Source organism: Microtus ochrogaster, linkage group LG2 (assembly GCF_000317375.1).
Source record: "Microtus ochrogaster isolate Prairie Vole_2 linkage group LG2, MicOch1.0, whole genome shotgun sequence".
Taxonomy (NCBI): Eukaryota; Metazoa; Chordata; class Mammalia; order Rodentia; family Cricetidae; genus Microtus; species Microtus ochrogaster.
The window spans coordinates 48,375,471-48,388,919 of record NC_022028.1 but is presented as its reverse complement, the minus strand read 5'-3'; the positions used below and the strand labels follow the sequence as shown (position 1 = coordinate 48,388,919).

The 13,449-nt window shown below is 49.5% G+C and overlaps 1 protein-coding gene across 1 annotated transcript in view; it reads left to right on the top strand.

Moving 5' to 3' along the window:
* Rrp1b (ribosomal RNA processing 1B) overlaps positions 1–7,230 on the top strand; it is a 26,174-nt gene extending 18,944 nt beyond the window's left edge. The window contains exons 13-16 of the mRNA XM_005360287.3: positions 1,313–2,016; positions 3,313–3,453; positions 4,426–4,489; positions 4,903–7,230. Coding sequence (XP_005360344.1) covers positions 1,313–2,016; positions 3,313–3,453; positions 4,426–4,489; positions 4,903–5,096 — 1,103 coding nt within the window. The 3' untranslated portion in view covers positions 5,097–7,230. The remainder of the gene's footprint in view (positions 1–1,312; positions 2,017–3,312; positions 3,454–4,425; positions 4,490–4,902) is intronic.
* The last annotated feature ends 6,219 nt before the right edge of the window (positions 7,231–13,449 follow it).

The window sequence follows — 13,449 nt, the reverse complement described above, 5'->3', positions numbered from 1 at the left end:
CCAATGCCCTGCTCTATGTTAAATATTAGGGCCTGGAGATAGAGCTCAGAGGCTAAAGAGCACTGCCAACTCTTAACAGAGAACAGGTTCGATTCCCAGCACCTACATGGCAACTTAGAACTGTCAGTAACTCTAGTTTAAGGGGATCTAGCACTTCTGGCCTCTGCATGCAGCATACATACATATGAAGCAAAGTAAAAATAAGTTTTGAAAATACTGAAAAACATATGATTGAAAACCTCTTGCCATTTACACATTTCTATCAAGATATGCTTGAAGGTTTCTGGTCAGCAGAGGAGAGAAGTGGGACCGGTTAACAAAACTAGCCGAGGTCAGAACTTGTCTGATGGTGAAGGTTGCAAGATCCAGGGACTGGAAGTGGGTTCAGCGACAGAAACCTTTCTCAATGTGTCTCAGGCCCTAGTGCCGTCCCCAACACCACCAAAAAGTAGTCTTGGCTGGGCTCTAGAATCTCAACACTCAGGAACCTGAGGCCAACTTGAGCTACTGTGACCACAGTTGACAGGAAGTAACCTAAAGGAGGAAGAGCTTGTGTGGGTTTATAGTTCAGGGTACAGTCAGTCCTGGTGGGGATGGCATGGCAGCAGGCTCATAAAAGAGCTTGGCATAGGCAAGCCAAGGAGCAAAGGGGACTGGGAAACTACAGGGCCAGGCTGTAAACCTGAAGGACTTCTTCCAGCTAGGCCTACCTCTCAAAGGTTCCACAGCCTCTCCAAACAGAGGGCCAAGTGTCCAGATACATGTGCCGGGTATATGCAGGTTCACAAACACCAAGGCCAGGCAGGGGTCGACAGTAGGTGTCTTCCTCCATTAGCTTGGCTAGACTGAGCTTCAGGGATCTACCTGTTCTACCTTGGACGGACCGACACACTGTCCCCAGCACTTGGGTTACAGGTCCACATTATGCCATCACACTTAGCTTGTATGTGTGTGCTGTATATCCAAACTCAAGTCTTCTCGCTTTGACAGCAAGCACTTAACCTGCTGAGCCATCTGCTCAACCCTCCAATGGGGGTATTTTAATTCCAGACCTTAACAACTCTGATGAGACCCTGCCTCTAAAGGAGTGTGCGCTGATACAGTACACCTGTATTCCTATCACCCATGAGAGGTAGTCATGACGACCAGGGTTTCCTACAGCAGCCTTGGCTGTATAGCAAGTTTGAGGCAACTCTGAGTTAGTTACATGAGACCCTATCTCAAAGTAAGTAAACACCCTGGCTCCCTGGCTGCCCGGCTGCCCAAGAGTCACCAGCAGGGCTGGCACACTCATTGGTCTGCATCTTTGTAGGAAACACAGTCTCTCTTGATGGTGAAGAGGACAGTGGAGGCAACATTCCCAAGAAGAAAAAGAAAAAGAAGAAGAAGAGCCACTTTCAGGCTGAGACTCAGGACCTGGATGCTGTTATCATGCCCCCAGCAGATAGTACTGACCTTGAGCCCAACAATGCCAAGAGGCAGACCCCACAGGCACGTGTGACTGGGCCTGCAGCAGAGCCCACAGCTAGCATCAAAGAGAACAGCTCCAAGCCAACACCCTTCTTTCCCACGCACAAGAAAAGGAAGTGGCCAAGAAAAAAGAGCCTGAGGGCCCACAGAGAGTTTTGGAAATCTACCCCTTTGACTCATGAGGATGTAGCAGAGAATGATCCTAGCAGTGACCAGCCCCAGAGCTCTGCTGCCCAGGTTTCTTCCTCAGAAGGTGTCCAACGGAAGAGGAAACGGAAACTCGGGGCTGTCCCTGTCAACAGTGGTGGCTTGACTGTGCAGAAGGCAGGCACCCCAACAAGCCCTAGCGAAGAGAAAGATAGCCAGACCACCCTGCCCCAGTGCAAGAGGCCACAGAAGACGACAGTGTCCTGCAGTCTTGACCTCCATGATCTGTCCAGTCAAAAATCAGCAATTTTTAAAAAGAAGAAGAAAATGAAGCTGATGTCAAAGTTGGTGGAACACAACGGAGTGACTGAGTCCAGCGCCAGGCAGATCCCAGCTCTGGTAAGGGGGGAAGTGCCCAGAACATAGTGCTGGGCTTGACCAGGTATGCTCAGAGGACTCCGCTCTCTGCTAGGGCTAGGACGTAGGGACAGCCAGACTTAGGAGACGCAAAGGTTAGAATGCACTGCTTTAGAACAGCTCTCACCAAACAGATGGCAGGTTCCTGTCCAGGTGGCCAAGTGTAGGTGGCCCATTCGTCACCATATGTCCACCTCTTCCCTCACAGACCTGATGTCTTGCCAGGTCAGACAGGAAGCACGGAGCTAAGACACTGTCAGAGTCAAGCCTCCATTCAAACCTGCTCTCTCGGTCCAGCCCGTGTGGCAGAGAGGAAGCCTGGAGCTCTTAGACTCTCAGGTTAATGATGGCGTTCTTCCTCTGTAGACTTCTGGAGCTGTAAGGGCAACCCAGGCTCTTGTGTTTTTGCCATATTTAGGAAGCATGCTGCTTCTGTGCCCGGCTCAGTCCGGGTGGCAAACACACTACCATGTGTTTTTTGCTGTGGCCACCAAGCCACAAAATAGTGACTCCCTGGCTATCCAGGGAAACATGTGACCCCTGTTCAGCACCAGTACGTGCTTACACATACTGCTTTGCGGTGCCTATGTATCGAAGGTGAGTTCCTGGCCAGTAAAGGGTTACTGAAGGGAGAGCACAGCACTGGGCTAGCCTTGGCACGTCATCTCAGCCTTTAGCCTTGCCCTGGTAGAGGCACGAATTTACTTCATAACCCTTGGAATTGGGATGATTGCTAACAAGTTGGGGCCAAGGGAAGTCGCTGCTTTCTCTCTTGGTATAGGGTTGCTCTGGAGCATGCCAAAAAGCATGCTTCAGCAAGGGGGGGGCACCACCAAGCTCCAGCCAAACAGCCCACATGGTGCTTCCACACAGCTTCCCAGATGTGGGGATCCCCAAACCAAAGCCACACTACACATGCAGCCCACATATCTGGGCACAGATAGAAACGTGAGAGCTTAACAGGTGTACCTTGAAAGGGATGCTTACTCCATCTGTAGGCTCTGGGGTATAGAGCCTAAGGTTAGACCAGTGGGCTTTCCCGCAGAGATCCCAACATTGTGATCCCTGCTGGCACAGGGCCCAGAAGTAAAGTCTGCTCCACTGAGCAGGAGGGTTTCTGGCAGAGCTGACAAAAGAAACTGTGGGCTAAGGGGCTTAGGGTGGGTCAGCTTCTAGCACTTCCCTGCTATGCTGTTCTGGTTTCTTTCCCTGTGGGTGTGAGTCTGGCCAGGTGCCTGTGGTATGATTCTCCTTCCTCCCAAGTTCTCATCTTCACAGGAAAGCATCAGGACTCTGAAAAAGCCGCTGAAAATGGAGGATGACTTTGTGAAGTTTGACACCCACTTCTTACCAAAGCCCCTGTTCTTCAGGAAAGCAAAAAGCAGCTCTGCCATCCGTCCCCAAAGTCCTGCTGTCCAGGTGAGCCCTCCTAGCACACCCCCACAGGGACACGCAGACAGGCGAACTGAGTTCTGGGTGCAGGTGATGAAGTCTACCTGGCAAGGAACTTGGGAACTAGCAGGGCCCAGCTTCCTCGTCTGACCACCTGCATGTGGATGAGCCCCAAACTCTAGAAGGAGGCAGAGCTCAGGAGGGCTCAGGCTTCTAGGGACATCTCAAGTAGAAAGGCTCACCATTAATTCTGATAGCTTGTTGGGAAATCAAATAATTTGAGGTCCTTTGCACAAAAGTTTGGGGATTTTGGTCCGTCATGGGGTGCCAGCAGTAGTGTGTTTCCTCAGCACTTCTCACGGCCTTGGGTGCTATCTCCAGCAAAGATTTTAAATTCATACCCATTACCCATTGAAATTAGACCCCGCTTTAAGTCTAATCTAACCAGTTGCCTAGGAGCTACAAGTTGCAGCTTAGACATTCTGGACCTGCTCGATGGCTTGGCTGGTAAAACTGCTTGCCATCCAGGTCTCACTACCTGAGTTTAATCCCCAGAGCCCAAGGTGGAAGAGGAGGACCGACTTCCAGAAGTTGTCCTCTGACACACACACACACACACACACACCGTGTCACATGCACATCCATATTCACCATACACCTAATAATAGCTTTTTTAAGTCCTGGGACAAAATAAATGATGATTATTAACATGTCCTTATCATTTTGGGTGATAAATTTGGAATTCCAAACATCCTTATTTTTTTCACTGGGAATGTGGTGTCCATTTGAAAAATCTGGGCATCTGTAAAAAGTGACGGCCATGGGCAGAAGTCTGGTAGTGGAATCTGTTTAGGTCATAGTATGCTGCCCCATTAGTCTTTGTATGTGTGCAGGTCAGGAAACAGACTGCAAGGGCCTTCCCTGGGTAAGTTCTTCAGAAAATTCCCAGACAAGGAGGCTGAGCACCTGTGTTACCATGGTTACTCCTTTGTTCTGCAGCTGAATAAAACACCCTCCAGCTCCAAGAAAGTCACCTTTGGATTGAATAGAAACATGACTGCAGGTGAGTGGGTGGGCTTCTGGGAAACTTCCTTAGGACCAACCAGCTGGAGCCAGCTCAGGGTTCTCCAGCAGCCGAAGACCCTCCTGTCCCTGCCTATTTCAGGGTCAGACAGTTAAGCAGTGCTGGCAGATCTGGCATGGGTGCCAAGGAAGAGAGAGGTTTCAGGGTGTTTTGTTTTGTTGGAGACAGGGTGTCTCTGTGTAGTTGTAGCATTCCTGGAGCTCATATGTGGACCATACTGGCCTTGAGCTCACAGAGATTCTTCTGCCTCTGCCTCCCAAGTCTTGGGATTAAAGGCGGGGAGAGATATCTTGGGACCTCCTGAGGCCACCAGGAAAGGGGTGAGGTGAGAAGCCATTTGTCCCGGTGTTCTCTGGTCTGTCCATCCAACTAATAACCTTCCTTTCTGACAGAATTTAAGAAGACAGACAAGAGTATCCTGGTCAGCCCCACAGGCCTCTCCAGAGTGGCCTTTAACCCTGAGCAGAGGCCGCTGCACGGAGTGCTGAAGACGCCAACCAGCTCCCCTGCCAGCACTCCTACGTCAACCATGAAGCTACCAGCCACCACTCCGAAAAGAAGGCCAAGGGCTGCGGACTTTTTCTGAGAGCCAGCATCCCTTTTTAAAGACTGCTTTTATACTGGATATTCTATAAATTATAACTTTTAAATGTGGGCTTTTTAATTATTTTACAAATCCCCATGAACGGGGCGAATGTTCCAGGCCTGAGCTGCTGTCCCTGTCCGTCCTTGCCTGAGGTGCAGGCCATGGTTCTGGCCTGAGTCCATGCACACACTCACAAGGAGGACTAAGTGATGTGGTATAAGGAGCCCCTCTCCTCGGTGCCCGTTGCTGCACCTATCGCAGTCGGTGCTGTTCCGGCTGCTCGTCTAAGTCTGCCCTTGTGAAAGCATGTCAACTTCGGGCCCATTCTGTGGATTCTGTGGGTGTTTGACTGTTTCTCTTGAATGAGCAATAGTGTAGCTTTTCTACGTGTGACCAGCACGGGGTGGACAGGTGCGAGGTGGAGAAAAGCCACTCTGTCCATGAGGCTTTTTCTCCTCGACCTGACCTGTCCCTGTCTTCCTACCTCTATAGCAAGCCCAAAGTGTCTTTTCAGGAGGGCCAGTGCCCCCAGGCTGCTGCCCACATTAGCACAGTTTCCCAGGCCTCGAGCATAGTTCTCAAGCTTAGTGAGTGAGCCCAGGGCCTCTCTGGCTGCACCTGCTTTTTTTTCCCCCAGTGTTGTCTGGACCCCAGGCTCTTGGCAGAACAGGAAGCTGTCTGCCTGGAAGTACATGTGCTGGCAGCTCTGTTACCTAGAACACAAGCACCTGCATCCGCAGGTTTTCTGCAACTCTTCGAGTTTGCATTAGTGCAGAATCCCGGGGAGACGCTCAGGCTTCCATTGAAACAAATCTGACTTTTTTTTCAGAGCAAAGCCTGCTTGGCAATTGGCCTTGTCTAAGGAAACTACCTTGGGTCTGAAGGGTGGAGCCTCAGGAAGGGGCACAGCCAGAGGCCCAGATCCTCCTGGTTTTGCCTTGAGGCCCTGGCTCCCAAGCATTCAAAGTGCTATCAGTTTGCCCTATGCTTAGGGTATGCCCGGGTACCTCCTACTCTGTGCGCCCTTGTGCAGAAGCCCCAGTAGAGGATGGCAGGTCACTACTGCAGGAATCACAGAGTTGCTACGTCTGCCTCTGGCTTTACTCCTAAACACAGTCGAGGGGTCCACTTCCTGTTGGACCAACTGACTCATGGATAACATTCCTAAGAGGAATGAAATGACTTTGTCTTTTGCCTGCTCAGTAATGAAGTATATCAATAGGCCATGAAAAATAGAGATATTATGCTGTTGTCAGAATAGGTCGTGTGCAGTGTAACTTGTGGTGGCGTGACCACAGTGTGCTGAGTTTGACAGTCATACTCAAAACAAAACCTGTGTAGAAAAGATTAAGGTTAAGGCAGCAACTGCCGCTAGCTTTTCATTTACAAAGTTCAAAATGTCCAGTAATTTTTTTTTTCATTTTAAAGTTATGTTATATAGCCAAGTTTTGTGAAGCAGCAGGCAGCGGTGGTAGAAACATCTGCAGCATTTTCACGCTAGCTACCCATCCTCAGGGACTAGTGAGCATCCTGGAAGCACATGTAATTCCTGCCGAAATTACTCCCGGGGCAGAGGGCAACCTCTGGGTGCTGGGTTTACAGGTGGGCACTGCTGTGCCAGACCAAGATTTTTGGTTTTATTTCTTATACGCATAACACGAAGGCTCTGCCACGTGAAGGAGTACATTTAGGATGCCATCGTTGTCCTTGATGTGTGTTATTTCCTCAAGTAAAATTGCCGGGGAGGCCGGAGAAGCAGATCTTAGTGCTGGTGACCTAAACAGCACTTGGGAAGATGATGGTCTTAGGAATGTGGATATGGTCATTTTTACAGTTTAATTTCAAACTTTGTTTTTTCTCCCAGCTCCCCATGAGCTCTCATGTATCCCATGTGGCCCCACACTGGTGGTCGTCCTGCCTCATCCTCCCTAGTGCTGGGACACAGTCCCCTTTCCGAACTGAAGCACAGGGAGCCTGAGGGCTCAGGAAGCAGTGGCCTCCCTGGGAAGTAGGTTTGTGTTCTCTCTGGATCACCAACTGTCCACAGTGTAGTTTGTTTACGATCAAATTGTATTAGTTTCTCCAGGGCTTGTCAGTACAAATCAAAGCCAAGAGCAATTAAAAGAAATATGTTTTTATCCTCAACTTTGTCTCTAATGTTGACTTGGTGTCTATAAATGTAGGCCTGTCTGGAAACTACTACCATGCCAGCCAGGGACTGGAAAATTCAGTCGTGTTTGAAGAGAACATAGCAGGTTCTTGTCCCTTTTTCCCCCAGAGCTAGTGGGCTTCCTCGGGCCTCGCTCAGGTTGATGCACTGGGATTGTCAAAGCTCGCTGCCATTCACTGTGTCTAAAGCAGGGCACCTGTGGCCCAGTACAACTGCCCAGTTCCTCCTCAGGAGGAAAACACGTGCACCCAGCCACGGTCCAGATGTTGTAAGATTGGAACTTACTTAACAGCCAGAAGAAAGTGACACATGTACGGGGGGAGGGGGTCCAGAAGGGTTCTCAGTCGACCTCAGGGAGGATTATGGAGGCAGTAGAAATGGGAAGGCTCCTCCATGAGACAAAGCACTCAGAAAACCAGGCGCTGTTCATAGGACAAAACCATCCATTTGGATTTAGCATTGACGTGCCTTTGATCCCAGAGCTTAGGAGGCAGAGGTAGACCCGAGTTCGAGGCTAGCCTGGCCTACAAAGCAAGTTCCAGGACAACCAGAGCTGGTACACAGAGAAATCCTCCCGGTCTTGAAAAACCACCCTGCTGCAGCTGCTCTGAGCACAAGACACTGATGGCAAGGGTGGGTCTGCAGCTGAAAGATTCCCGAGAGTTTGGGCGTGGCCAGAGCCCTATGTAAACTGCCCCTGAGGACAAATTAAGTTGGCACTCTTGTATCAAGGATGATCCCTGTCCCTGTGTCTCAGTCTGTGTGTGTGTGTTTTTAAATCTCCATCCTGGTTCCTGGCCTGTGTACCATAGCACTTAAAAGCAGATGCTGTGTTTTACACTTAGCTAGCTCTTACATCTTAAGTAAACTCATTTCTACTAATCTGTGCATTAGCCACAGGGTTGGCTTACCGGAAAGGTTCCAGTAGCATCTGGCAGCTACATGGCATCTCTTTCATTCTGCCTTCTCTCTTTATTTATCTCTCTCTCCCTTCCATTCTGGCTATATTCTGCCCTGCCATAAGCCAAAGCAGCTTTATTGATTAACCAATAAGAACAACACATACAGAAGAACATCTCACATCAAAAAAATATTTCCTTCATCATTGACTAGGGTGTAACTCAGTACGGGAAAGGAACGGACTGGCACATACATGCCCAGCTGTGCCTCCGCTCCAGGGCACTCCTCCATCATTCAAGGCCCCTTGGCAGCAGCACCCACCCAGACTGCTGGACCAGGTTTAAGCCTTCCTTACAGAGCCCACAGTTTTATGAAGAACTTTACAGTGAACCTGGCCTCCCAGAACTGCCCCTCAGGGGACACCTTTCCGAGATATCCACTGGAGGGTCACCAAACATCTGTCACTCAGACCCCTTTCCCAGGGACTCCCACTATAGGTATCTACATGGATGGTTGGGAGACAAGCTTCCCAGTGGCAGAGGGACAGCACTGAAAGGGGTCTCTGGGCTGCAGAACCCTCTGGAGGGCACATGGAATCTGGATGCCACCACCAAGTCTGTCCTTGCCTGTCCCAGCCCAAAAGGAAAGTGCACAGAAAGGGCCAGAACAAGCAGCGGCCTGCCCAGGGTCACCGGGCACCTGAGAACCGTGTAACTCTAGACCAGATATGTCCTCAGAGGACTGGATGGAAACAAAGAATAACAAAATACATTCACTTTTTTTCCTATTTCTTTTCAGCTACAGACAATGGAAGGTTTGAAACAATGGGAACAGGACACTGTGTTCAGGAGCCGCCCAGGGGCACAGCATAGGGCCCAGGGCTACAAGGGCCCACCTGCCTCCTTCAGGAGGGCCCTGCCTTTCCCAGCAAGGACAGGACAGGGCCTGGCCTCTATCACCCAGTGCTATTCTCTTATTCTGGATGGGGGTGGTGACATCATACCAGGAACTCGGCTAGCCTACAGGGCACACAGTCCCCTCCTTCCAAAACTCCACATAAGCACAGTGAAGCCAGGCCTGGCCACGCCCACTGAAGACTCAAGCAGCTTTTAAACACTGGGCTTTCTCAACGAGAAGAGAAGGAATGTAGGAGCCAGCCATGATAAGCTAAATATGTACAGATCACCCAAAGGAAGCTCTTTACTTCCAAACATTATCACCTGCCAGAGTAGGACTAAGCTTCGAGTTTAATAGAAGCCTGAGTCTCAGTAGTTTACCCTGAAGCAATACCTGGTTGCAGGAAGCACCATAAACTAAGATTACCTGAACACCACCCAAGAACAGACCATCCAAAGGAAATGCCTAACGTTCCAACCACTGTAGATAGGATCACCTGCCAGCACACACTCACCAAGACACCCCTAGACAAATGTCAGCCAATCAGGAATCCTGAACCTCAGAAGCCCCTCACCCCCACCTTTACTACTACAAAAACACAACTCTAACTGAGCTAGGGGCTTTCCATTTATTCCAATACGTTGGATATGTGGAGAGACAGAGTTTGCAAACTTGCATAAAACAAAGGCTCTTTCTTTGCTTTTATATACAGGAGTCGGTCTCCTTGTTGGCTTTTGGGGGATCTTGTGGATTTGGGCATAACAGGACACCGCTTCATTTCCAAATACATCATTTCATAACTAAACTACAGGAAGGGGGGCTGGAGAGATGGCTCAGCGGTTAAGAGCATTGCCTGCTCTTCCAAAGGTCCTGAGTTCAATTCCCAGCAACCACATGGTGGCTCACAACCATCTGTAATGAGGTCTGGTGCCCTCTTCTGGCCTGCAAGCATACACACAGACAGAATATTGTATACATAATAAATAATAAATAAATATTTTTTTAAAAAAATAAATAAACTATGGGAAGGGAAAGTAAAAGCCAGTTCTGATCTGGATACCAGGGGACCAGAGCCGGTGCTGGCTGGCAGGCAGGCTGCAGATGTTTTTTTGGGAAGCGCTACTTCTGCCCAGGCTCCATGCTCAAAGCACTTATTGTTTCTTCTTAGTGACAAGCCTGGGCCACAGCCACTGCTCCTTGTCCCCTGGGCTCCAAAGCACACAGAAGGACAATTCAGACCACAGCCAAGTTCAGGATTGGAGAGGAAGTCCTCAGAGGAGAGAGCATTCACCCTGCTGTGTAAGCAAGAAAGGGTCCTCCCAACCCCATTAGCTCTGGGCTACAGTCAGCCAAGGCTCTCCTAATGTCTTTGCAGGGATGGTCATGAAGACCCCAGCATACATAAAATGGCCACACCCAGTACTGCTCTGGCAGGGGACTCTTCATACCTCCTCAGACACATCTAAGCTCTCAGCCTATGTCAGCTCTTAATCTTCATTGTGTGCATATATGTGAAGCCAGGTGTCAACATCTGGGGTCCATTGCTCTCTACTTTTTGCTTTGAGACAGGGTCTCAACCAAGCCTGTTTGAATGGACTGGCTGGCAAGAGAGCCCCAGGGATCTTCCTGTTCCCACTTCCCTAGTTCTTAGGCCTCCAGTGCACACTGCAGGACCACACTCGGGTGCTGGGGACTGAACTCAGGTTCTTCCTGTATGCATGGACATCTCTCCCATCAAGACTCAACACGCAGAGGAAAAAGGAAGGAAGATTTCCTCATTGCTGGCAAAGTGGGGTTCACTGCTCTCTGCGAGGCAGTGACAAGCTTTTTCTATGACTTAGGGGAATGTGGTTGTTCCTGCTAGCCATGGGTCTCCTCTTTCTGGTCAGCAAGAACTGGGGCCCAGAGGCTGACAATAGGACAGGGAAACACTTGACAGAGAGCTAGCTAACCTGGGCCTAGAATACTGATAAACAAGATAATTTTTTAAATTATATTGTGTGTGTGTGTGTGTGTGTGTGTGTGTGTGTGTGTGTGTGTAAGAGAGAACAATTCACAGGAACGAGACCTCTGCTTCCAGGGTGTGTGTTACTCCGGTTGTCAGGCTGTGCAACAGGCAGCCTTACTTGCTGAGCCCTGTGTCTCCCATTACAGAAGTCTGGTAACCAATGTTCATAGAATTCTGTTGGCCACAATAACCAGCACAACCCGCACACCTGCTTCAGCCTGCTTAAGGCACAGGGCCTCAAAGAAATGGCATCCCTTGCTTGGGAATAACCCAGGGATGAGGCCCTGTTGTGGAATATTATTTTAACTAGGCAACGATGTGTTACATTTGTTTATACCACAGGATATTATTTCAACTGTGTAAACGTGTGTTACATTTGTTTATACCATAGGATATTATTTCAACTGTGTAAACGTGTGTTACATTTGTTTATGCTGTGTTTCTTTAATGACAGAAGAATGTATGTTTAATTATGTAAAGATGTGTTGCTTTTGTTTTGCCTTGCCTGCCTAAGGCACCTGATTGGTCAAAAAAAAAAAAGGTGACCTGCCAATTGCTAGGCAGAGAAAGGATAGGCAGGCAGAGAGAATAAATAGGAGGATAAATCTAGAATTAAGAGAGGAACGAGAAGAGAAGGAAGGAGAAAGACCCACAGGGCAAGCCAGCCAGGCAGCCACCAGACAGACAGACATGAGAAGCAATGAAAAAAAGATATTCAGAAGGAAAGAAAAGGTAAAAGAAAACCCAGAGGCAAAAGGAAGATAAAGAGAAACAGCTTAATTTAAGTTAAAAGAGCTGGCTAGAAATGAGCATACGCTAGGCTGAACATTCAAAACTAGTAAGTCTACGGGTGTCACGATTTAGGAGCTGGTTGGTGGCCCAGAAGAGAAAGCCTGGTACAGGGCCCTCAGCTATTCAGTCTAAAATGCCCATCAATGTTTGCATCCCAAGTGTGCGGGAACCATCTCACAGGACAGAGAGGCCTGTGCCCTGTGAGTCTAGGTATCTGGCACTTCTCTTAGGAGCTGACTCTTCACCTAATCAGGGGCCGTGAGCTCTGAGAGAGATCTATGGCCTCCAGTTCCACCTGGGGGCATTCCCAGCTTCATGAGCTCTCAGCGGGACAGGTGCCACCTCATCTTTCTCTCCTCGGAGCATCTTGCCAGCAGGGGGATACGGTGAGCCCACACAATCATGACCAAACAACCAGGCAGAAAGAGCACTTGTCGTGACATTAGAGACGATGGGAACCACTGCAGGGTTGGGGTGCAGGTTTATAGGGTCAGGGTCAAGGGTGACATATCAGTCTAGTGCAGGCCAGGTTCTCTAAGGGCTACCAAGGACGTGAGCAGGCAGATGTGGAGCTGCCAGGACACATGTGAAGACGGTGCAGGGCTCGCCAGGGCACCGGCCCTGCTGGCTATGCAGTTACTTACTCAGCCTCAAACTGGTTGGGAGTGATGATGTCTGCCACGGGCACCACTTTGTCCCTGTACACGGGAAGGAGGTCCTGGGGAACGTACTGGAGAGCACAGGAGATAAAGAAGGGGACTTACTCCCACAGAAAGAGGGCCCAGTGAGGAACATTCCCAAAGCCCATATCCTGTGGCAAGACCTGGCATTGCTACCATGAAGGGCCTGGAGCAGGAGGGTAGGCCTCAGCTCACCAGAACCAGAGGGGAGAACAGGAAGGAGGGAGCTAAGACACAGGACCGCACAGGATGACGAGAGGCAGCCTCGGGCCCTCGGGACCTGACAGCCAGGAATGGGCCCACCTGGCTCTGGGAGCCTGAGTCCTGGGGCGTCTCCTCTCCACCTAAGACATGCTTGTGAGCCAACACACTCTGATCATTTTATTTTTGTTTTAAATTATCAATGAACAATTCAACAGAACAGTGCTCTCCTGCGCCCCTTTTTTCCTGAGACAGGATCTTACTCTGTAGCCTAGGCTGGCCTAGAAGTCAGAGCAATCCTCCTGTTTCCTTCCAAGTCCTGAGATTACAGGGTTGAGTCACCAAGACTAGCTTAGAACAACCTTCTACTTCTTTTTTTCTAAATTATTTTCATGTTGGGGATGGACTTAGGGCCTCATGTCTGTTGGGCAAGCATGAACTATACCTTCAAGCTCATCCTTTTAAATTTTTGATTAATGTTAGCCTCGAACTCACGATCTTCCCACCTCAGCCTTTCAAATAACTAGGATCACAGACACAACCATGTCTGGTTCCTGACATCCAAGTCCCTCAAGAGGCTCTGAGATAACTGTCTGTTCCCATGGTGATTTGCTGTACTAGTGAGTTCCAGTCTCTCCCCAGTCAATTACTGATGAATTTCCCTAGGTCCTGTGCAGATGGACTCCCGCTGGCTGGCATATATTG